Below are 25,628 nucleotides of genomic sequence, written 5' to 3' on the forward strand. Positions count from 1 at the left end.
GACCATGTGGTCAACCATGGTTTGACCTTGAGAGAGGCTGGGCAGACCATGGTTTGACCTTGAGAGAGGCTGGGCAGACCATGGTTTGACCACCTTGAGAGAGGCTGGGCAGACCATGGTTTGACCTTGAGAGAGGCTGGGCAGACCATGTGGTCAACCATGGTTTGACCTTGAGAGAGGCTGGGCAGACCATGGTTTGACCTTGAGAGAGGCTGGGCAGACCATGGTTTGACCTTGAGAGAGGCTGGGCAGACCATGTGGTCAACCATGGTTTGACCTTGAGAGAGGCTGGGCAGACCATGGTTTGACCTTGAGAGAGGCTGGGCAGACCATGGTTTGACCTTGAGAGAGGCTGGGCAGACCATGGTTTGACCTTGAGAGAGTTTGGTCAACCATGGTTTGACCTTGAGAGAGGCTGGGCAGACCATGGTTTGACCTTGAGAGAGGCTGGGCAGAGAGTGCAGCCCAATCTGAGCCGCTTCACCGTAGTGTCCATCATCTGGACGTTCCACAATGAGAAGAGGTTTGTACTGCAGACATTGGACCTCTCTACTACTTTTACTACTTGACAGTAGTACAAACATAAAGCACAGTAAATACTGTAGATTCCAATACGTACTGTAAGGGTTGTTTCATGTCTTACTGTATGTATATGAAACTGGGAGCGATACTACTCTGTAACATGTTTGTATTGTGTAGTGTTTACTGTAATGCACGCCATTTTGTTTTTGTTAGAACTGAAAGACGATGACCAAACGAAGACCACAATGGCGGTAGAACGCGTCTGTTTACAGACCAACAGGAAGCTGCCATTGTGCCAACGGTAGTTGGAAATAATGCCATAAGACTACAGGGAAATCCAACTACAGATGATTAAAAATAAAAAAAATAAAAAACCTTCCATAACATCAGAGTGAGCTTATCAACCGTAACCCACATTCTTAAGTAACACCATCTCCGGATGAAGCACATCTACAGAGTCCCGTTTGAAAGGAATTCCCAAAGAGTGAAGGATAAACGGTATGGAATATGTGCAAGTAGGTAATGTATTAGTATTGCTCTCTTGAAACATTAGAGACTCATTGATGTTGACAGTGAACTTTACCACACAGCAATTACAGTATTAACTGTCATTTCAGAGAATCATTGAGTTGAATACAAGTCCCATTCTCCCAGGAACTCATATACCTAGATGAGGCTGGATTCAATTTAGCGAAGACGAGGAGGAGAGGAAGGAACATCATTGGTCAACGCGCCATCGCTGAGGTACCTGACCAACGCGGGGGAGAAATGTCACCATATGAGCAACTATGAGCCACAATGTGCCTCTCCACTGTCATGCTACTGTTGGACCATACAACACTGCCCATATCCTTCATTTCCTGAATACCTTTACATGACAATCGTTTTCAGCCAGAGCAGAGAGACACCAGGTGATCCTGAGCAGAGAGACACCAGGTGATCCTGAGCAGAGAGACACCAGGTGACCCTGAGCAGAGAGACACCAGGTGACCCTGAACAGAGAGATACCAGGTGACCCTGAGCAGAGAGACACCAGGTGACCCTGAGCAGAGAGACACCAGGTGACCCTGAGCAGAGAGACACCAGGTGACCCTGAGCAGAGACACACCAGGTGATCCTGAGCAGAGAGACACCAGGTGATCCTGAGCAGAGAGACACCAGGTGACCCTGAGCAGAGAGACACCAGGTGACCCTGAGCAGAGAGACACCAGGTGACCCTGAGCAGAGAGACACCAGGTGACCCGGAGCAAATCAAATCAAATCAAACTTATTTGTCACATACACATGGTTAGCAGATGTTAATGCGAGTGTAGCGAAATGCTTGTGCTTCTAGTTCCGACAATGCAGAGAGACACCAGGTGATCCTGAGCAGGGAGACACCAGGTGATCCTGAGCAGAGAGACACCAGGTGACCCTGAGTAGAGAGACACCAGGTGACCCTGAGTAGAGAGACACCAGGTGACCCTGAGGAGAGAGACACCAGGTGATCCTGAGCAGAGAGACACCAGGTGACCCTGAGCAGAGAGACACCAGGTGATCCTGAGCAGAGAGACACCAGGTGATCCTGAGCAGAGAGACACCAGGTGACCCTGAGGAGAGAGACACCAGGTGATCCTGAGCAGAGAGACACCAGGTGACCCTGAGGAGAGAGACACCAGGTGACCCTGAGGAGAGAGACGCCAGGTGATCCTGAGCAGAGAGACACCAGGTGATCCTGAGCAGAGAGACGCCAGGTGACCCTGAGCAGAGAGACACCAGGTGATCCTGAGCAGAGAGACACCAGGTGACCCTGAGCAGAGAGACACCAGGTGATCCTGAGCAGAGAGACACCAGGTGACCCTGAGGAGAGAGACACCAGGTGATCCTGAGCAGAGAGACACCAGGTAACCCTGAGCAGAGAGACGCCAGGTGACCCTGAGCAGAGAGACGCCAGGTGACCCTGAGCAGAGAGACACCAGGTGATCCGTACGATCACAAACCCCAATGAACGTTTGACCCTTGTCCTTGGTGTAGGAGGCCTGTGGTGACGTTCCTGTCAGAGTCCTGTCAGGGGGAGGATGTGTCATGACAGAAGTTATTTCCCCTTTGCTGTCTGGCCAAGGAGAATATCGCCTGTGATGTTGATGAAGACCTGCGGCCGGACCACCATCTGTTTAGTGTTTTGAATACCTACGTTGTGGTTTCAGCAAATGTGTTTTGACAATTGGGAAAATCTGTGTATGTGTGAAATGTGTGGCAACAACGTTGATTCAAACTAGTGTGTGCCCAGTGGGATGTGATCCGTTACTACACAACCAAGATGGGCGGGGAGGGTTCTTGTGTCCATCGGCAGCTAAATTAGGTCTGGCCAAAGTGACTTGGGCTCCGTGACTACACTTGACCTTGTGGGCTCAGAGATTCCTTAGAAATGCTAATCCAGAGCTGTAGTGCCAGGGTCTTCAGCCAATGTTCTTCCCCCTCACGGTTCTCTGGGTGGGACGTCTCTGTCCAACGAGCCAATCATGGGGCGCCTCACTTTACACCGGCGAAGCCTAGATGTCCCCAGGTTCTTGGTAGAGCTGTCCATCCAGTTATCCCATTATAGGGTTACCTCTTTTTTTAGTAGCCGGGGAAGGGTGTGGGGGAGTGTGTGTGTCTGTGGGGGGGGGGGGGGGGGGGGGGGGGAATTAACTCAAGTAGATTAAGACAGAGTCAATGCAGCAAGAGTCAGCCAGTTGCAGTGTTGTTCTCCACTACGCCTCACCTCCCTCCGGCTCCTCTCTCTGCAGGCAGGCCCCAGACCCCAAGGCCCACACCACACCTCTCTCCTAGGCAGAAGCAGAACGTGTCTGTAGGAGTAAGAAAGTATGGGCGCCTACGAGTCTAACCTGGATGATATCCTGGCAGAGGACATGCACCACTGGTACAACAAGTTTATGAAAGAGTCTCCTTCGGGACTCATCACGTTGTTTGAGCTGAAGACGATGTTGGAGATGCAGGGGATGACAGAAGAAGCTAGCAGCTACGTGGACCAGGTCTTCTTTACCTTCGACATGGACGGGGTAAGAAGATTCCGTTCTCTCTCTCTCTCTCTCTCTCTCTCTACTTCTCTCTCTTTCTCTCTCTCTCTCTCTCTCTCTCTCTCTCTCTCTCTCTCTCTTCGAAGACACGGTTCCACCAGGGATAGAAAGATGAATTAATTAAGTCGAAATATATATGGCAAATAGAAATCCAATATGGATGGTGTTAAGAGATAGATGGGAGGGGTTGAATGGAGCTGAAGGGACTGGATGGTCTTCAGAGATAGATGGGAGTGGTTGAATGGAGCTGAAGGGTAGGACTAATAACAACAAGATAACCAATGTAAAACATACAGTAAAATGTATAAAGGTTCAGAAATGTTGTGAAGTAGCACAGTTACAAATAGAAATCAAACTGGATGGACATCCGAAATAGAGGAAGGACTAAAAACAAACAAAAAATAACTAATTGTAAAATAGATTGTGTCTGTAAAATGTGTATAAACTGAAGGTAGAAGACTAAGTGTTAATTAGTTTACTCCAATTGGGGGATCGGTGGTAGGGTTTGTGGGGAATAATAATAAAGGTATATTATTTTAAAGGTATGTCTATATAGGTATGTGTATGTCTATATGTGTATATGAATGCATGCGTGTATGTATGTGGATATATATATTTACCCCCCAAAATAAATGGGAGATTGGTAATGATGCAGACACTTACATTGATGGAAGTAACAATCTTTCCGCAATATTAAGCTGATCCACCCCTTAAGCAAAGAAGTGTGAATTGATTTGATTCATGTATTATTATAAACTGGGTGGGGTCGAGCCCTGAATGCTGATTGGCTGACAGCCGTGGTATATCAGACTGTATACCACAGGTATGACAGAACATGTATTTTTACTGCTCTGATTACGTTGGTAACCAGTTTATAACAGCAATAAGGCATCTCAGGGGGGTTGTGGTATATGGTCAATATACCACGGCTAAGGGCTGTGTCCAGGCTGTACTCCACGTTGCGTTGTGTGTAAGAACAGCCCTTAGCCGTGGTATATTGGTCATATATCACACCTCCTCAGGCCTTATCGCTTAAATATAGCCCTGTTCAAGATGCTCACAGCACTTACATTGTAAGGAGAGAAACTCACCTCATTCACCACCAATATGTGCCTTAATTAATGCTCACCACACATCAGCTCACCACACATCAGCTAACCAGCTCACCACACATCAGCTCACCACACATCAGCTAACCAGCTCCCCACACATGAGCTCACCACACATCAGCTAACCAGCTCACCACACATCAGCTAACCAGTTCACCACACATCAGCTAACCAGCTCACCACACATCAGCTAACCAGCTCACCACACATCAGCTCACCACACGTCAGCTCACCACACATCAGCTAACCAGCTCACCACACATCAGCTAACCAGCTAAACACACATCAGCTAACCAGCTCACCACACATCAGCTAACCAGCTCACCACACGTCAGCTCACCACACATCAGCTAACCAGCTCACCACACATCAGCTAACCAGCTAACCACACATCAGCTAACCAGCTCACCACACATCAGCTAAACACAGAATGCTAACCAGCTCACCACACATCAGCTAACCAGCTAAACACACATCAGCTAACCAGCTCACCACACATCAGCTAACCACACATAAGCTCACCACACATCAGCTAACCAGCTCACCACACATCAGCTCACCACAAATCAGCTCACCACACATCAGCTAACCAGCTCACCACACATCAGCTAACCAGCTCACCACACATCAGCTAACCAGCTCACCACACATCAGCTCACCACACATCAGCTAACCAGCTCACCACACATCAGCTAACCAGCTCACCACACATCAGCTAAACACAGAATGCTAACCAGCTCACCACACATCAGCTCACCACACATCAGCTAACCAGCTCACCATACATCAGCTAACCAGCTCACCACACATCAGCTCACCACACATCAGCTAACCAGCTAACCACACATCAGCTCACCACACATCAGCTAACCAGCTCACCACACATCAGCTCACCACAAATCAGCTCACCACACATCAGCTAACCAGCTCACCACACATCAGCTAACCAGCTCATCATACATCAGCTAACCAGCTCACCACACATCAGCTAACCACACATCAGCTAACCAGCTCACCACACATCAGCTAACCAGCTCACCACACATCAGCTCACCACACATCAGCTAACCACACATCAGCTAACCAGCTAACCACACATCAGCTAACCAGCTCACCACACATCAGCTAACCACACATCAGCTAACCAGCTAAACACACATCAGCTAACCAGCTCACCACACATCAGCTAACAAGCTCACCACACATCAGCTAACCAGCTCACCACACGTCAGCTAACCAGCTCACCACACATCAGCTAACCAGCTCACCACACATCAGCTAACCAGCTCACCACACATCAGCTAACCACACATCAGCTCACCACAGAATGCCATCCTCCACTGTGCCCCCCTTGAACTTTCTAATCCTGTAGCTCAGGTTGAAACACTTCACTAATATGACATATGGCTCATCTTCATATAACTCAGTTATGAACCCTGTTGACCCAGACCTTCCTGTCTTATTGTTAACCCATACCTTCCTGTCTTATTGTTAACCCAGACCTTCCTGTCTTATTGTTGACCCAGACCATCCTGTCTTACTGTTGACCCAGACCTTCCTGTCTTATTGTTGACCCAGACCATCCTGTCTTACTGTTGACCCAGACCATCATGTCTTACTGTTGACCCAGACCTTCCTGTCTTATTGTTGACCCAGACCATCCTGTCTTACTGTTGACCCAGACCATCCTGTCTTATTGTTGACCCAGACCATCCTGTCTTACTGTTGACCCAGACCTTCCTGTCTTACTGTTGACCCAGACCATCCTGTCTTACTGTTGACCCAGACCATCCTGTCTTACTGTTGACCCAGACCTTCCTGTCTTATTGTTGACCCAGACCATCCTGTTGTCACGTTCTGACCTTTATTTCCTTTGTTTTGTCATTATTTAGTATGGTCAGGGCGTGAGTTGGGGTGGGCAGTCTATGTTTGTTTTTCTATGAATTGGGTATTTCTATGTTTCGGCCTAGTATGGTTCTCAATCAGAGGCAGGTGTCATTAGTTGTCTCTGATTGAGAATCATACTTAGGTAGCCTGGGTTTCACTGTGTGTTGGTGGGTGATTGTTCCTGTCTCTGTGTTTGCACCAGATAGGGCTGTTTTGTTTTTTTCACATTTCTTGTTTTGTTAGTTTATTCATGTATAGTGTCTATATTAAAGAACCATGAATAACCACCACGCTGCGTTTTGGTCCACCTCTCCTTCACTTCAAGAAAACCGTTACACCTGTCTTATTGTTGACCCAGACCATCCTGTCTGACTGTTAACCCAGACCATCCTGTCTTATTGTTGACCCAGACCTTCCTGTCTTACTGTTGACCCAGACCATCCTGTCTTACTGTTGACCCAGACCATCCTGTCTTATTGTTGACCCAGACCTTCCGCTGGGCAATACGGACTTTCAGCTCGCTCCATAGATTATCTATTGGGTTCAGGTCTGGAGACTGGCTAGGCCACTCCAGGACCTTGAGATGCTTCTTACGGAGCCACTCCTTAGTTGCCCTGGCTGTGTGTTTTGGGTCGTTGTCATGCTGGAAGACCCAGCCACGACCTATTTTCAATGCTCTTACTGAGGGAAGGAGGTTGTTTGCCAAGATCTCGCGATACATGGCCCCATCTATCCTCCCCTCAATACAGTGCAGTCGTCCTGTCCCCTTTGCAGAAAAGCATTCCCAAAGAATGATGTTTCCATCTCCATGCTGCAAGGTTGGGATGGTGTTCTTGGGGTTGTACTCATCCTTCTTCTTCTTCCAAACATGGCGAGCGGAGTTTAGACCAAAAAGCTCTATTTTTGTCTCATCAGACCACATGACCTTCTCCCATTCCTCCTCTGGATCATCCAGATGGTCATTGGCAAACTTCAGACGGGCCTGGACATGCGCTGGCTTGAGCAGGGGGACCTTGCGTGTGCTGCAGGATTTTAATCCATGACGGCGTAGTGTGTTACTAATGGTTTTCTTTGAGACTGTGGTCCCAGCTCTCTTCAGGTCATTGCCGTGTAGTTCTGGGCTGATCCCTCACCTTCCTCATGATCATTGATGCCCCACGAGGTGAGATCTTGCATGGAGCCCCAGACCATTTTCTAACAATTGCGCCAACAATTGTTGCCTTCTAACCAAGCTGCTTGCCTATTGTCCTGTAGCCCATCCCAGCCTTGTGCAGGTCTTTCTTTCTCTCTCTCGGAGGACCTGAGCCGTAGGACCATGCCTCAGGATTACCTGGCATGATGACTCCTTGCTGTCCCCAGTCCACCTGGCCGTGCTGCTGCTCCAGTTTCAACTGTTTTGCCTGCGGCTATGGAATCCTGACCTGTTCACCGGACGTGCTACCTGTCCCAGACCTATTTTTTTACCATGCTGGTCATTTATGAACATTTGAACATCTTGGCCATGTTCTGTTATAATCTCCACCCGGCACAGCCAGAAGAGGACTGGCCACCCCTCATAGCCTGGTTCCTCTCTAGGTTTCTTCCTAGGTGTTGGCCTTTCTAGGGAGTTTTTCCTAGCCAACGTGCTTCAATACCTGAATTGATTGGTGTTTGGGGTTAAAAATCATACAATGTGATTTTCTGGATTTTTGTTTTAGATTCCGTCTCTCACAGTTGAAGTGTACCTATGATAAAAATTACAGACCTCTACATGCTTTGTAAGTAGGAAAACCTGCAAAATCGTCAGTGTATCAAATACTTGTTATCCCCACTGTACTGTATATACACAGTAAAACGAGTGCTATATCGACATAACCTGAAAGGCCGCTCAGCGAGCCACTGCTCCAAAACCTCCATAAAAAAGCCAGACTACAGTTTGCAACTGCACATGGAGACAAAGATTGTACTTTTGGAGAAATGGCTGATGAAACAAAAATATAACTGTTTGGCCATAATGACAATTGTTATGTTTGGAGGAAAAAGGGGGAGGCTTGCAAGAAGAACACCATCCCAACCGTGAAGCACGGGGGTGGCAGCATCATGTTGTGGGGGTGCTTTGCTGCAGGAGTGATTGGTGCACTTCACAAAATAGATGGCATCATGAGGTAGGTAAATTATGTGGATATATTGAGGCAACATCTCAAGACATCAGTCAGGAAGTTAAAGCTTGGTCGCAAATGGGTCTTCCAAATGGACAATGACCCCAAGAATACTTCCGAAGTTGTGGCAAAATGGCTTAAGGACAACAAAGTCAAGGTATTGGAGTGGCCATCACAAAGCTCTGACCTCAATCCTATAGACAATTTGTGGGCAGAACTGAAAAAGGGTGTGCGAGCAAGGAGGCCTACAAACCTGACTCAGTTACACCAGCTCTGTCAGGAGGAATGGGACAAAACTCACCCAACTTGTTGTGGGAAGCTTGTGGAAGGCTACCCGAAACGATTGACCCAAGTTGAACAATTGAAATGCAATGCTACCAAATACTAATTGAATGTATGTAAACTTCTGACCCACTGGGAATGTGATGAAAGAAATAAAAGCTGAAATAAATAATTATCTCTAGTATTATTCTGACATTTCACATTCTTAAAATAAAGTGGTGATCCTAACTGACCTAAGACAGGGAATTTTTACTCTGATTAAATGTCAGGAATTGTGAAAAACTGAGTTTAAATGTATTTGGCTGAGGTGTATGTAAACGTCTGACTCCAACTGTGGTTGCATCAGTGTCTTAACAGCTCGATTTGCCAAGGCAGGATACTCTGAGCGCAGCCCAATCCAAAAATCTGTCAGTGGCTTCTGATTCAATTTGATTTTCACAGAACCACTTGTTGCAATTTCAATGAGGCTCTCTTGTTCAGATATCAGTAAGTGGACTGGAGGCAGGGCATGAAAGGGATAACAAATCCAGTTGTTTGTGTCATCCGTAATTGCGAACCCAACTCACTCAGGTTCGTCGCTATATCACATTTGACATTGTCCTTAATTTGCACACAAAAAGTCATACAATGATGGAAAGACCTTTGTGTTGTCCTTGTTAATGTAGACAGAGATGAGCTCCAACTTCTTAATTATAGCCTCAATTTTGTCCCGCACATTGAATATAGTTGCGGAGAGTTCCTGTAATCCTAGATTCAGATCATTCAGACGATAAAAAACATCACCCAGACAGGCCAGTCGTATGAGAAACTCGTCATCATCAAGCGGTCAGACATGTGAACATTATGGTCAGTAAAGAAAACTTCAAGCTCGTCTCTCAGTTTGAAAAAACATGTCAATACTTTGTCCCTTGTTAACCAGCGCATTTCTGTATGTTGTAAAAGCGTTACATGGTCGCTGCCCATATCATTGCATAGTGCAGAATATACACAAGAGTTCAGGGGCCTTGCTTTAACAAAGTTAACAATTTTCACTGTAGTGTCCAAAACGTCTTTCAAGCTGTCAGGCATTCCCTTGGCAGCAAGAGCCTCTCGGTGGATGCTGTAGTGTACCCAAGAGCCTCTCGGTTAATGTGATTGGATGTTAATTATTTGACTAGGGTACCTGTATTTGACATTGTGTTGTTATTTCACTGAACACTAGATGGTTTAATTTTATTTTTTGGCAGTGAGAAAAAAACTCACCCATATATATAGCCCCGCTGGAAATTTGGCGTACCCTCAGCACTCTGGGTAAACCTGACATAGACCATTGTGAGAGGCAACTTTGAGAGGCATCTTTGAGAGGCATCCTTGAGAGGCAACTTTGAGAGGCATCCTTGAGAGGGAAACTTTGAGAGGCATCCGTGAGAGGCATCCGTGAGAGGCATCCGTGAGAGGCATCCTTGAGAGGCATCCTTGAGAGGCATCCGTGAGAGGCATCCGTGAGAGGCATCCGTGAGAGACAACTTTGAGAGGCATCCGTGAGAGGCATCCTTGAGAGGCATCCTTGAGAGGCATCCGTGAGAGCATCCGTGAGAGGCATCCGTGAGAGGCATCCGTGAGAGACAACTTTGAGAGGCATCCGTGAGAGGCATCCGTGAAAGGCATCCGTGAGAGACAACTTGAGAGGCACGTGAGGCATCCTTGAGAGACAACTTACTGGGATATTATAATTACATTAGGTGTGGTGTTAACCAGAAAGTTATAGTATCTATTCTCTTTTTGTAGTGTCTAACAATCATATTTATCTCTCTCTCTCTTCTCTCTCTCTCTCTCTCTCTCTCTCTCTCTCTCTCTCTCTCTCTCTCTCTCTCTCTCTGTCTCTCTCTCTCTCTGTCTCTCTCTCTCTCTCTCTACCTTTCTCTCTCTCTGTCTCTCTTCTCTCTCTCTCTCTCTCTCTCTCTCTCTCTCTCTTCTCTCTCTCTCTCTCTCTCTCTCTCTCTCTCTCTCTCTCTCTCTCTCTCTCTCTCTCTCTCTCTCTCTCTCTCTCTCTCTCTCTCTCTCTCTCCTCTCTCTCTCTCTCTCTCTCTCTGTCTCTCTCTCTCTCTCTCTCTCTCTCTCTCTCTCTCTCTCTCTCTCTGTCTCTCTCTCTCTCTCTCTCTCTCTCTCTCCTCTTCTCTCTCTCTCTCTCTCTCCTCTCTCTCTCTCTCTTCTCTCTCTCTCTCTCTCTCTCTCTCTCTCTTCTCTCTCTCTCTTCTCTCTCTCTCTCTCTCTCTCTCTCTCTCTCTCTCTCTCTCTGTCTCTCTCTCTCTCTCTCTCTCTCTCTCTCTCTCTCTCTCTCTCTCTCTCTCTCCTTCTCTCTCTCTGTCTCTCTCTCTCTCTCTCTCTCTCTCTCTCTCTCTCTTCTCTCTCTCTCTCTCTCTCTCTCTCTCTCTCTCTCTCTCTCTCTCTCTCTCTCTCTCTCTCTCTCTCTCTCTCTCTCTCTCTCTCTCTCTCTCTGTCTCTCTCTCTCTCTCTCTCTCTCTCTCTGTCTCTCTCTCTCTCTCTCTCTCTCTGTCTCTCTCTCTCTCTGTCTCTCTCTCTCTCTCTCTCTCTCTCTCTGTCTCTCTCTCTCTCTCTCTCTCTCTCTCTCTCTCTCTCTCTCTGTCGGAGTGCATGCTGGGAGTGAGTCGTCAAGCAGAGTGTTTGTGAGCGCGAATGAATTTTCTTTTCACTCTATTGGGTTTTGGTATGTACATATATATATATTGATTAGTTTAGTTGTTTTAAGGGTATATTGTTTAACTATCACTAAGCACGTATAGGGGTGGTGGGATCTTTGAGGTTGGTTTTTCGCGAGGGCACAACCAGCGGGTGGGGCTGGTTGCAATGGCCACTCGCGGAAATGTAGAGTTTGAAAAACTTAGTCTGAGGCATGGAGTAAAATTCCTGCTGCGGCTGGGTGTTCAGTGGAAGAATGTAGCTTGGCTGTGGGTGCTATCATTGGGTATGATAGCATCAAATCAGCCTCAAGGATGAATAGCGCTGTAGTGATATTCTTAGATTCAATTGAAAAGGTGAATAAGATAGTTGAGAGGGGTGTTGTGTTGCGGGAGACACAGACGCCGGTATTTCCGCTTATGAATCCGGCGAAGAAAGTTATGCTTTCTAACGTGCCACCATTTGTTAGAGATGAAGTGTTAGAGCGAGAGTTATCTCGTCATGGTCAAATCGTATCTACAATAAAGAAGGTTCTTTTTGGATGCAAATCTCCGTTGTTGAAACATGTCGTGTCTCATAGGAGACAAGTGCATATGATTTTAAAAAAGGAAGGAGATGAACTGAATTTAGCGTTTAGTTTTAAGATTGATGGATTTGATTATGTCTTCTATGCATCTACTGAATCAATGAAATGTTTTGGATGTGGAAGAGAGGGGCATTTGGTGCGTAATTGTCCCGAGAATGAACGCGCTGAGCCTGGTAGTAGCTTTAGTGCGGGTGCAACTAACGTACCACAGCGAAGGGATGAAAATACTACAGGTGTAGGGGAAGAGAGAAGGTGGGCAGATGTGGTTGGAAAAGTAGGAGAGGAAGGCATTGTGGATACGGGGGCAATTGTGGTAGATCAGAACAAAGAGGGAGGGGAAACACTAGGTGAGATTGCGACTGCTGTCGCTGAGGTGGTGCTGGAAAATGAAATTGGAGGTCAAGAGGAGATTGAAATAACGGAAAAGGAAGCGGATGTTTTCAAAATACCGAGGAGTAAAAGGAAGAATTTAAGGGGTGGTGAAGGGTCTAATTCTAAGAGAAAGGTAGAGATGGATAAATCAGGTGAAGATGAACAGGTTGTAGAGATGGGGTTTTCTTCTGGGGAGGATAGCGAGAGTGAGTCATCTGACGCGTCACAACAATATAGTGAGATAGATGGGGTGGAAGGGAGGTATGGGATTGAGAAGATACGTCAATTTCTGAAGTTGACAAAAGGGAAGAAATATATGCAGGATTACAATGTAACTGATTTTTTCCCTGAACGTGAATTGTTTATTGAATCAGCAAAGTTTCTGATGTCAAAAATTACAGGGGGAGGTTTGAAAAGCCCTGAAATTGCTAGACTCAAGAAAGTGGTCACGAGAGTAATAAGTGATGCAAATTCTAAAGAAAATGAAAGAGTTCAGTTGCAGTTTTAACTCTGTAAAGAGATGTGGTGGCTGTATCTTCCTCTGTATTTTTTTCTTATCCATGAGCAGTTTTAAGATCTCTTCTTTAAACGTAAATGGGGCAAGAGATGTTAAAAAAAGAGCCATGGTGTATGAGTTAATGAGGGGAAAGGGAAGTGACATAATTTTTCTACAAGAAACGCATAGTAATTTGGAAAATGAAGTTATGTGGCAACAGGAGTGGGGGGGGACAGTGGTGTGTAGTCATAAAAACTCAAAAAGTGGGGGTGTGGTTATCTTGTTCTCAAAAGGGTTTTTGCCTTTGTCATATGAGGTTGAAGAGGTAGTTGAGGGGAGGTTATTAAAAGTTAGAGCAAGGTATGAAAACATCAATATGTGTCTGATAAATGTATATGCCCCAGTGGTGACAGTTGAGAGGGTATGTTTTTTAGAGACATTATCAAATACCATTGAGAAATGTAACAAAGAAGATTATTTGTTTATTGCTGGGGATTTTAACTGCACAGTTAGTGATTTAGATAGAAATCACCAAGAACCTCATATAGCCTCAAGGACGTTTTTAAAACGCCTTATTGTAACAAATGAACTGTGTGATATTTGGAGGAGTCAACATGGAGGAACAAGGCAGTACACCTGGGCGCATGTGAGAGAGAACATCATCTCTATGGCCAGGTTAGATAGGTTTTATGTTTTTGAGCATCAATCTCAGGTCTGTAAATCAAGTGTGATAACTCCAGTGGGATTTTCTGATCATTGTTTAATAACAGAGGTGGTGTTCATTAACGATGTAAAACCTAAAAGCGCATACTGGCATTTTAATATAACTTTATTGAGTGATGCTCACTTCAGGAATTGTTTCAGTTTTTTTTGGGAGAGGTGGAGGTCTCAAAAGGCCAGTTTTGTATCCCTTCAACAATGGTGGGATATAGGGAAAATCCAGATTCAACAATTTTGTAATCAATACACGAGGAATGTCACCAAGGATATCACCAGATCAATGAAAGCCCTAGAGATTGAAATAGTGGAACTCATGACGTTGGTTGAGACCACAGGAGATCGAGGCCATACTCAGGCCCTCAAGAGGAGAAAAGCTGCATTGGCAGATCTGCTGGGTATCAGAGCACAGGGGGCATTGGTGAGAAGTAAATTTCAGGGCATATCTGAAATGGATGCCTCATCCAAATTTTTCTTTGGTTTAGAGAAAAAGAATGGACAAAGAAAAATTATTCATTGTCTCAAATCAGCTGTTGGACAAGAGCTCACTAGCCCTAGTGAAATTAGAAAGAGGGCAGTAGAGTTCTATGCTGAGCTCTACAAGTGTGAGTACAAAGAGGACAAAACAGTGACACAGCAGTTCTTTGATGGGCTCCCAAAGGTGCCTGCAGAAGCTCAGGTTGAGCTTGAGCAACCATTGTCTTTGCAGGATTTATACACTGCATTAAAAGGAATGGAAAATGGAAGGGCACCAGGCATTGATGGGCTTCCCGTTGACTTTTTTAAGTCTTTTTGGGCTATGTTGGGAGAGGATTGGTTAGAAGTAGCTAATGATAGTTTAACCGGAGGGTTACTACCAATAAGCTGCAGAAGGGCTGTCCTCACCCTACTGCCTAAAAAGGGTGACCCGAGGGAGGTGAAGAACTGGAGGCCGGTGGCTTTATTGTGTACTGATTATAAAATATTGTCAAAGGCTTTGTCCAACAGGCTGAGGGAGGTGATGGGGCAAATCATACATACGGATCAGTCCTACTGTGTTCCTGGCAGGCAGATAGGGGATAACATTTCTCTGATTCGTGATTTTTTGGACGTCTCTAGGGCTATTGGGTTGGATGCTGGTCTAATTTCAATTGATCAGGAAAAGGCATTTGACCGAGTTGAACATCAATATTTATGGCACACGTTTGAAGCGTTTGGGTTCAGCTCTGGTTTTATTGCCATGATAAAGGTGATATATGGTGACATTGAAAGTGTATTGAAAGTTAACGGTGGTTTGAGTGCTCCTTTTAAAGTGTGTAGAGGTATTAGGCAGGGATGTTCTATGTCAGGGATGTTATATGCTATTGCTATAGAGCCACTACTAAATAGCATTAGAAGTCGTATTGCAGGGGTGTGCCTTTCAGAGGATATTCCTCCTATTCGTCTTTCAGCCTATGCTGATGATGTAGTTGTGCTAGTGAAAAATCAAGCGGAGGTGGATAGTTTGAGTCTAATGGTTGATCGTTTTAGGGGAATATCCTCTGCAAAGGTAAATTGGGAAAAGAGTTGTGCTTTACAGATTGGAGAATGGTCTGGGGGGATCATGGCTTTGCCAGGGGGGCTAGAATGGTGTAAGGGAGGTTTTAAGTATCTTGGAGTGTACCTAGGAGATGAGGGGACTATGGAAAAAAATTGGAGTGGGGTGGTTGAAATGGTGGAAGGGAGGATGAGGAGATGGCGTTGGTTACTATCTCGTATGTCATATAGGGGGCGTACTATTATAGTTAACAATGTGATTGCATCTGCACTGTGGCATCGGTTGTCAGTTTTAGAACCACCATCTGGCCTTCTGGCTAAGATACAGGCAATTATTGTGGATTTCTTTTGGGATAAATATCACTGGGTTCCACAAAGTGTTTTGTATTTGTCAAAAGAGGAGGGGGGACAAGGTCTTGTACATCTTGCTAGTAGGGCTGCTGCTTTCCGGTTTCAGTTTATTCAAAGGTTGCTTTATGGACCGGAAAATGTGGTGTGGAGAGGGGTGGCAGGTCTTATATTACAGCGGGTTGGAGGATTAGGTTTAAAGAAGGCTTTATTTCTGGTTGATAGTAGCCAGATTTCTAGGGAGGGAGTACCTCCGTTTTACAGAGGCCTTCTCAGAGTGTGGAGCGTAATGAAGGTGTCCAGAAGAACTTCAGCGGAGTCAGTGCATTGGCTGTTGGAGGAACCTCTGGTGTATGGGGCAAGACTGGACTGTACAACTGCAGCTGTTCCACATTTCTCCAAGATTCTGGTGAAGGGGAAAATCATCACCTTAAGACAGTTAATGGCCATGGCTGGGCCCGCCTTAATGGATAGAAGACGGATGGCAGAACATTTGGGGATGAGGTCGGAAAGGATTGTCGGACAAATGCTGGGGAGCTGTAGGAAGGCTCTGTCAGCGGAAGAATGGGGTATGCTTAGTAGCCACAAGAAGATTGTGCAAGATGAAGACGTCTCATTTCCAAAACTAGGGATTACACCAAATATCCCAGAGTCAGAAAGAAAGGCGTTATTGCTGGATTTGAGAGGGTTGGAGGAGGTGGGTTTGGATGAGGTGAATGGGAAGGAATTGTATAGAGGGTGTGTCAAGGTGTTGAATAAAGATAAATTGAAAAATAGAAAAGATACTCCATGGAGGGTAAAATTGGGCATTGATGACAAGGTAAAGCCAGCATGGAGAGCACTGTACAAACCACCGTTACAAAAGGGTACTGGTGATATGCAATGGAGGGTTTTACATGGCATCATTGCAGTTAATGCTTTTGTATCTGTTATTAACTCAGATGTTAGAGATGGATGTCCTTTTTGTAATATAAGAGAAACCATTTTTCACTGTTTTATGGAGTGTGAGAGGATAAAACCTCTATTCGAAATGCTGGAATCTTTGTTTAAAGCTGTAGGGGAGTTTTTCAATAACACTGTTTTTATTTTGGGGTTTCATTATAGTAAACAACAGAAAAGAAAATGTCAAATGTTAAATTTTGTTTTGGGACAAGCTAAGATGTCAATTTTTCTGAGTAGGAAACATAAGATAGAAACGGGATATGGGCAGGATGTAAGATGTGTTTTTAAAGGTTTAGTGAAAGCAAGAATAAAAGTAGATTTTGAGTTCTTTTCAGCTGTAAAAGATCTCCTATTATTTGAGGAGAAGTGGGCCTACGAAGGAGCGCTTTGTTTTGTAGAGGAGGGGAAATTATTTTTTGCTGCTGAAATAAGTTGAATGTATATGTTATGTATTTATTTTTGTTTAGGAATTACATTTGTTGTTTTATTTCTGAAAAGGCAGTGTGTCATTATTTTATGTTAACATTTGAGTAAAAAATAAAGGTTTTATAAAAACTCAAAAACTCTCTCTCTCTGTCTCTCTCTCTCTCTCTCTCTCTCTCTCTCTCTCTCTCTCTCTCTCTCTCTCTCTCTCTCTCTCTCTCTCTCTCTCTCTCTCTTTCTTTCTTTCTTTCTTTCTTTCTTTCTTTCTTTCTTCCAGGATGGATATATAGACTTCGTAGAGTACATAGCGGCAGTCAGTCTGATGCTGAAAGGAGAAATCAACCAGAAACTGAAATGGTACTTCAAACTGTTCGATCAGGACGGAAACGGCAAGATTGACCAAGATGAAATGGGGACAATATTCAAGGTGGGCATCTATATTTATTTATTATTTATGTCATTTAGTTGCTGTGATTTTTATACAGCCATCTTTATCAGGCTCAGAGCCTTTATAAACTTTATAAACATTATAAACTCTCTATATCGCCACTGAAATACAGACTTCAGAGAGATTAACTGTGAAGGGGATCAGAAAGGTTTAAATAGCCGACAACTAGACGGTGCACATCAACTAAAAGGTTGCTAATCTAATCCTAACCTAAATATATCCCTCACTACTGTATGTTGTCGATCAATCTGCTGTGTTGCTAGCTAGCTACACTGGAAATCATGTAGCAGAAAAAGATGCTGTAGAATTCTGAGTTGGAGTCATTTTTTTACATTGATCCTGTTAGAGGTCCTATTTAAGTCACCACAAGGACGCAGTCATTCAAAAAGATGTCTTATCCTGTTTAGAGGAAACATTTCCTATAAGAGTTTTTTTTTTTAAGGCTTATCGGTGAACTAAGAAAGTAGAGTGCTATAAAAAAAAAACGGAACTGTAACTGACTGTTGTGGATTGGCTTGATACCTTCAAACAGTCCAAACGGTCAACGGACTCTATCTGAGGATATATTGGGGCCTGGAGTTACCACTTTACATCTCAGAGTAGACCAATCGGACAATGCTACTGACTACTCAAGCTCTTATAGGGTAACGGAGTTCCTCCTAAAGTGTGCATTTGTTCACTTCCTTTCACTGAATTGAAAGGAAATGACTGGTAAAAAAATATATATATGGTGGGAAGTCCCATTACTTGTCCTCATCCCAGAGGATATAAGAACCCCAAAGGATGAGAGAACCCCAGAGGATGACAGGATGACAGAACCCCAGAGGATGACAGAACCCCAGAGGATGACAGGAAGACAGATATCCAGAGGATTACAGAACCCCAGAGGATGACAGAATCCCAGAGGATGACACAACCCCAGGGGATGACAGAATCCCAGAGGATGACAGAACCCCAGGGGATGACAGAACCCCAGAGGATGACAGATTCCCAGAGGATGACAGGATCCCAGAGGATGACAGAACGCCAGAGGATGACAGAATAGCCAGAGGATGACAGAATAGCCAGAGGATGACAGAATCCCAGAGGATGACAGAACCCCAGAGGATGACAGGATGACAGAACCCCAGAGGATTACAGAACCCCAAAGGATGACAGAACCCCAGGGCATGACAGAATCCCAGAGGATGACAGAACCCCAGAGGATGACAGAACCCCAGAGGATGACAGAATAGCCAGAGGATGACAGAATAGCCAGAGGATGACAGAATCCCAGAGGATGACAAGAACCCCAGAGGATGACAGGATGACAGAACCCCAGAGGATTACAGAACCCCAAAGGATGACAGAACCCCAGGGCATGACATAATCCCAGAGGATGACAGAACCCCAGAGGATGACAGAACCCCAGAGGATGACAGGATGACAGATACCCAGAGGATTACAGAACCCCAGAGGATGACAGAACCCCAGAGGATGACAGGATGACAGAGGATTGACAGAACCCCAGAGGATGACAGAACCCCAGAGGATGACAGGATGACAGAACCCCAGAGGATGACAGATCCCCAGAGGATGAAAGAACCCCAGAGGATGACAGGATGACAGATACCCAGAGGATTACAGAACCCCAGAGGATGACAGAACCCCAGAGGATTGACAGAACCCCAGAGGATTGACAGAACCCCAGAGGATGACAGGATGACAGATCCCCAGGGGATGACAGAACCCCAGAGGATGACAGGATGACAGAACCCCAGAGGATGACAGATCCCCAGAGGATGAAAGAACCCCAGAGGATGACAGGCTGACAGATACCCAGAGGATTACAGAACCCCAGAGGATGACAGAACCCCAGAGGATTGACAGAACCCCAGAGGATGACAGATCCCCAGAGGATGACAGAACCCCAGAGGATGACAGGATGACAGATACCCAGAGGATTACAGAACCCCAGAGGATTACAGAACCCCAGGAGGATGACAGAACACCAGAGGATGACAGGATGACAGAGGATTGACAGAACCCCAGAGGATGACAGAACCCCAGAGGATGACAGGATGACAGAACCCCAGAGGGTGACAGATCCCCAGAGGATAACAGAACCCCAGAGGATGACAGGATGACAGAATCCCAGGGGATGACAGAACCCCAGGGGATGACAGAGCCCCAGGGGATGACAGAACCCCAGAGGATGACAGAACCCCAGAGGATGACAGAACCCCAGAGGATGACAGGATGACAGATACCCAGAGGATGACAGAACCCCAGAGAATGACAGAACCCCAGAGGATGACAGAACCCCAGAGGATGACAGGATGACAGATCCCCAGAGGATGAAAGAACCCCAGAGGATGACAGGATGACAGATACCCAGAGGATGACAGAACCCCAGAGGATGACAGAACCCAGAGGATGACAGAGGGACAGAGGATGACAGAACCCCAGAGGATGACAGGATGACAGAACCCCAGAGGATGACAGGGCGACAGAGGATGACAGAACCCCAGAGGATGACAGAACCCCAGAGGATGACATGAAAGTATAAAAACGCTTATTTCTAATGATATTCTCTGTGACTTCAGCTCTTTGTTCTTTGTTTTGATTACTTCAGGCTATCCAGGACATCACCAGATGTTATGACCCTCCTACGGAGGAGATTGTGACCCTCATCTATGAGAAGGTTGACATAAATAACGAAGGTAAGAACGATCAACATTTAGAGATGTACAGTGCCTTGCGAAAGTATTCGGCCCCCTTGAACTTTGCGACCTTTTGCCACATTTCAGGCTTCAAACATAAAGATATAAAACTGTATTTTTTTGTGAAGAATCAACAACAAGTGGGACATAATCATGAAGTGGAACAACATTTATTGGATATTTCAAACTTTTTTAACAAATCAAAAACTGAAAAATTGGGCGTGCAAAATTATTCAGCCCCTTTACTTTCAGTGCAGCAAACTCTCTCCAGAAGTTCAGTGAGGATCTCTGAATGATCCAATGTTGACCTAAATGACTAATGATGATAACTACAATCCACCTGTGTGTAATCAAGTCTCCGTATAAATGCACCTGCACTGTGATAGTCTCAGAGGTCCGTTAAAAGCGCAGAGAGCATCATGAAGAACAAGGAACACACCAGGCAGGTCCGAGATACTGTTGTGAAGAAGTTTAAAGCCGGATTTGGATACAAAAAGATTTCCCAAGCTTTAAACATCCCAAGGAGCACTGTGCAAGCGATAATATTGAAATGGAAGGAGTATCAGACCACTGCAAATCTACCAAGACCTGGCCGTCCCTCTACACTTTCAGCTCATACAAGGAGAAGACTGATCAGAGATGCAGCCAAGAGGCCCATGATCACTCTGGATGAACTGCAGAGATCTACAGCTGAGGTGGGAGACTCTGTCCATAGGACAACAATCAGTCGTATATTGCACAAATCTGGCCTTTATGGAAGAGTGGCAAGAAGAAAGCCATTTCTTAAAGATATCCATAAAAAGTGTCGTTTAAAGTTTGCCACAAGCCACCTGGGAGACACACCAAACATGTGGAAGAAGGTGCTCTGGTCAGATGAAACCATAATTGAACTTTTTGGCAACAATGCAAAACGTTATGTTTCGCGTAAAAGCAACACAGCCATCCCCACTGTCAAACATGGTGGTGGCAGCATCATGGTTTGGGCCTGCTTTTCTTCAGCAGGGACAGGGAAGATGGTTAAAATTGATGGGAAGATGGATGGAGCCAAATACAGGACCATTCTGGAAGAAAACCTGATGGAGTCTGCAAAGGACCTGAGACTGGGACGGAGATTTGTCTTCCAACAAGACAATGATCCAAAACATAAAGCAAAATCTACAATGGAATGGTTCAAAAATAAACATATCCAGGTGTTAGAATGGCCAAGTCGAAGTCCAGACCTGAATCCAATCGAGAATCTGTGGAAAGAACTGAAAACTGCTGTTCACAAATGCTCTCCATCCAACCTCACTGAGCTCGAGCTGTTTTGCAAGGAGGAATGGGAAAAAATGTCAGTCTCTCGATGTGCAAAACTGATAGAGACATACCCCAAGCGACTTACAGCTGTAATCGCAGCAAAAGGTGGCGCTACAAAGTATTAACTTAAGGGGGCTGAATAATTTTGCACGCCCAATTTTTCAGTTTTTGATTTGTTAAAAAAGTTTGAACTATCCAATAAATGTCGTTCCACTTCATGATTGTGTCCCACTTGTTGTTGATTCTTCACAAAAAAATACAGTTTTATATCTTTATGTTTGATGCCTGAAATGTGGCAAAAGGTCGCAAAGTTCAAGGGGGCCGAATACTTTCGCAAGGCACTGTACATTTATTGAAACGGGGTGAGCTTGCCCATAGTACAGATAGGTATTCTAGAGGGTGGAGTTTAAGTTAGCTTTTTAATGATTTTAATTACCATCCTCTAGGAAGCCAATGTGTATCTTGTTCCATATATTTTTTGAATTGTTCACACCTCCCAGGTGAGTTGACTCTGGAGGAGTTTATCGAAGGAGCCAGGGACCACCAAGACATCATGGAGATGTTGGGAAAGATGATGGACCTCACCAACGTTCTGAAGATCATTGTCAACGGACAGAAAAAGCAGGTCAAATCACCCGAATGAGGATGATGTCACTTCCTGTTGCACTTCCTGTTTGGTGGACTCAGAATTTACAGAATGCAACGCAGAAAGGTTGTGGAGAAAGAATAGGATTGTTTTGGGACGGAAAGCAATTGTAGTGGAATGTTTAATATATAATATATGGAGGAAATGTATAAAAGAACAAACGACGAACTTGAGCATCTTGATGAGAAGGTGAATATACATGAATGGGAGGGGAGCCATGTCCCAAATCTCCATCGACCAAGAAGACTGAGTTGATGTAAGGACAATGGAACCATGCCAGGAGGCCATGTGACCTACTCTATGTTCTCTATTTCTACATCCCGATTGTCTTTTTCACCCTTTTCCCAAAGTCCCATCATAGATTTAACCACGGTGGAAACCCTCTAGGCAATGATTACACCAATTAAATACTTTGAGATCAAATGACAGGAAGTGTGGAAGTGCAAGTGTAGAGAATTGGGATGCAGACTATATGTTCTCTCTGTGTGTATCACTTGAGTATCCTCCTCCTCTCACTGTCACCACAGCTCTCTCTAGTCCTCCTGCTCCTGCTCCTAGTCTCACAGTCACCACAGCTCTCTCTGGTCCTCCTCCTGCTCTCACAGTCACCACAGCTCTCTCTAATCCTCCTCCTGCTCTCACAGTCACCACAGCTCTCTCTAATCCTCCTCCTGCTCTCACAGTCACCACAGCTCTCTCTAGTCCTCCTCATCTCAGTCACCACAGCTCTCTCTAGTCCTCCTCCTGCTCTCACAGTCACCACAGCTTTCTCTAGTACTCCTCCTCTCACAGTCACCACAGCTCTCTCTAGTCCTCCTCATCTCAGTCACCACAGCTCTCTCTAGTCCTCCTCCTGCTCTCACAGTCACCACAGCTCTCTCTAGTCCTCCTCCTGCTCTCACAGTCACCACAGCTTTCTCTAGTACTCCTCCTCTCACAGTCACCACAGCTCTCTCTAGTCCTCCTCCTGCTCCCACAGTCACCACAGCTCTCTCTAGTCCTCCTCCTGATCCTCCTCTCTCAGTCACCACAGCTCTCTCTAGTCCTCCTCCTCCTGCTCCTCCTCTAACAGTCACCACAGCTCTATCTAGTCCTCCTCCTGCTCTCACAGTCACCACAGCTCTCTCTAGTCCTCCTCCTGCTCTCACAGTCACCACAGCTTTCTCTAGTCCTCCTCCTCCTCACAGTCACCACAGCTCTCTCTAGTCCTCCTCCTGCTCTCACAGTCACCACAGCTCTCTCTAGTCCTCCTCCTGCTCTCACAGTCACCACAGCACTCTCTAGTCCTCCTCATCTCAGTCACCACAGCACTCTCTAGTCCTCCTCATCTCAGTCACCACAGCTCTATCTAGTCCTGCTCCTCCTCTCACAGTCACCACAGCTCTCTTTAGTCCTCCTCCTGCTCCCACAGTCACCACAGCTCTCTCTAGTCCTCCTCATCTCAGTCACCACAGCTCTCTCTAGTCCTCCTCCTCCTCACAGTCACCACAGCTCTCTTTAGTCCTCCTCCTGCTCCCACAGTCACCACAGCTTTCTCTAGTACTCCCCCTCTCACAGTCACCACAGCTTTCTCTAGTACTCCCCCTCTCACAGTCACCACAGCTCTCTCTAGTCCTCCTCCTGCTCTCACAGTCACCACAGCTCTCTCTAGTCCTCCTCCTGCTCTCACAGCCACCACAGCTCTCTCTAGTCCTCCTCCTGCTCTCACAGTCACCACAGCTCTCTCTAGTCCTCCTCCTGCTCTCACAGTCACCACAGCTCTCTCTAGTCCTCCTCCTGCTCTCACTGTCACCACAGCTCTCTCTAGTCCTCCTCCTGCTCTCACAGTCACCACAGCTCTCTCTAGTCCTCCTCCTGCTCTCACAGTCACCACAGCTCTCTCTAGTCCTCCTGCACTCAGTCACCACAGCTCTCTCTAGTCCTCCTCCTACTCTCACAGTCACCACAGCTCTCTTTAGTCCTCCTCCATCTCTCACAGTCACCACAGTTCTCTCTAGTCCTCCTCCTGATCCTCCTCTCTGTTACCACAGCTCTCTCTAATCCTCCTCCTCCTCTAACAGTCACCACAGCTCTCTCTAGTCTTCTTCCTGCTCTCACAGTCACCACAGCTCTCTCTAGTCCTCCTCCTGATCCTCCTCTCTCAGTCACCACAGCTCTCTCTAGTCCTTCTCCTCCTTCTCCTCCTCTAACAGTCACCACAGCTCTCTCTAGTCTTCCTCCTGCTCTCACAGTCACCACAGCTCTCTCTAGTCCTCATCCTGATCCTCCTCTCTCAGTCACCACAGCTCTCTCTAGTCCTCCTCCTCCTGCTCCTCCTCTAACAGTCACCACAGCTCTCGCTAGTCTTCGTCCTGCTCTCACAGTCACCACAGCTCTCTCTAATCCTCCTATGTAACGGTCTTAAAACACACTTTGTCACCAACTGATACATTGTTCTTAGAGGTCTTTTAAGAGAGGATGTATAAGTGCTGTTGTCAGAAGCAAGCCCTTATACCATAAACAGACGGGTATTGAACTTTAGGGGCGTTCTCTGGCTGGTGACTAGGATTCTATGCATTCCTATTTGTATTCAGGCTAAAATATTTAAAGAAACTGAATAGATGTATTGTATATCCTCTTATTCTAAATAAATGGAATGGATTTGTTGTTTTTCAAAACAATTATGGAACGTTATAGATATTTATAATCATAAGCAAATGTTTGAGAAAAATATATATTTTCACAAAGTAAAAATGTCCAGGTTTCTGAGTCACTAAAGATGTTTCATAGTGTGTTTTAGACTGGATGTTGAAAGTGACCCTACATTCGAAATGCACACGTGTCCCTTGGGTTGGGACTGATCTCAACATTAGACTACTTTTGGGGTTCTGAAAACCCAACCCTTCTGTTATGTTGTTTTTGTACCATCATCATTGAAATGCAAGATAAATTCTATAATGTATATTTCAGCCCAGGTGCAATATGCATTTTGGCCACTAGATGACAGCAATGTATGTGCAAAGTTTTAGACTGATTCAATGAGCCATTGCATTTCTGTTCAAAATGTTGTATCGAGACTGCCCAAATATGCCTAATTTGTTTATGAATAACATTTTATATTAAAAATTGTACACTCTCCTCTCCTTTCACTGTAATAGCTACTGTAAATTGGACAGTGAAGTTAGATTAACAAGAATTTAAGCTTTCGGACAATATCAGATATGTCTATGTCCTGGGATTAGCCTACGTTAGCTCAACCGTCCCGTGGAAGGGGACACTGATCCCGAATAAATTTTGAAACATGTTTTTTGGGGTTGCCTTAACAATTTTATCAAATACAGTCATTCTGAATAAACATACCGATTTCCTGTTGATTAAATAAAGGAAGTGGTTCAACGGTTTTAACTAATTTCTTCAACAACATACTGCAGGCATCCAAACGTCTAGCCATATATCGTTTTTTTTATCGTCTTAAAACGCCC

The 25,628-nt window shown here is 45.4% G+C and overlaps 1 protein-coding gene across 2 annotated transcripts; it reads left to right on the top strand.

The window, feature by feature from the left end:
* Window positions 1–3,223: 3,223 nt before the first annotated feature.
* Window positions 3,224–25,546, top strand: guca1c (guanylate cyclase activator 1C). Of its 2 annotated transcripts, none has more exons than XM_036965306.2 (4): window positions 3,224–3,563; window positions 17,353–17,502; window positions 20,138–20,225; window positions 22,022–25,546. In XM_036965306.2, exons 1-4 carry the CDS (start codon window positions 3,369–3,371, stop codon window positions 22,162–22,164), a joined length of 576 nt encoding a protein of 191 aa, XP_036821201.1. In that variant the 5' UTR covers window positions 3,224–3,368; the 3' UTR covers window positions 22,165–25,546. The 2 variants fall into 2 exon arrangements, with proteins under 2 accessions (XP_036821201.1, XP_090080167.1); XM_090224041.1 differs by lacking the exon at window positions 3,224–3,563 and adding an exon at window positions 11,614–11,704.
* The last annotated feature ends 82 nt before the right edge of the window (window positions 25,547–25,628 follow it).

This window comes from Oncorhynchus mykiss, chromosome 27, assembly GCF_057628025.1.
Source record: "Oncorhynchus mykiss isolate SJ-2025 chromosome 27, ASM5762802v1, whole genome shotgun sequence".
In the NCBI taxonomy this organism is placed as follows: Eukaryota; Metazoa; Chordata; class Actinopteri; order Salmoniformes; family Salmonidae; genus Oncorhynchus; species Oncorhynchus mykiss.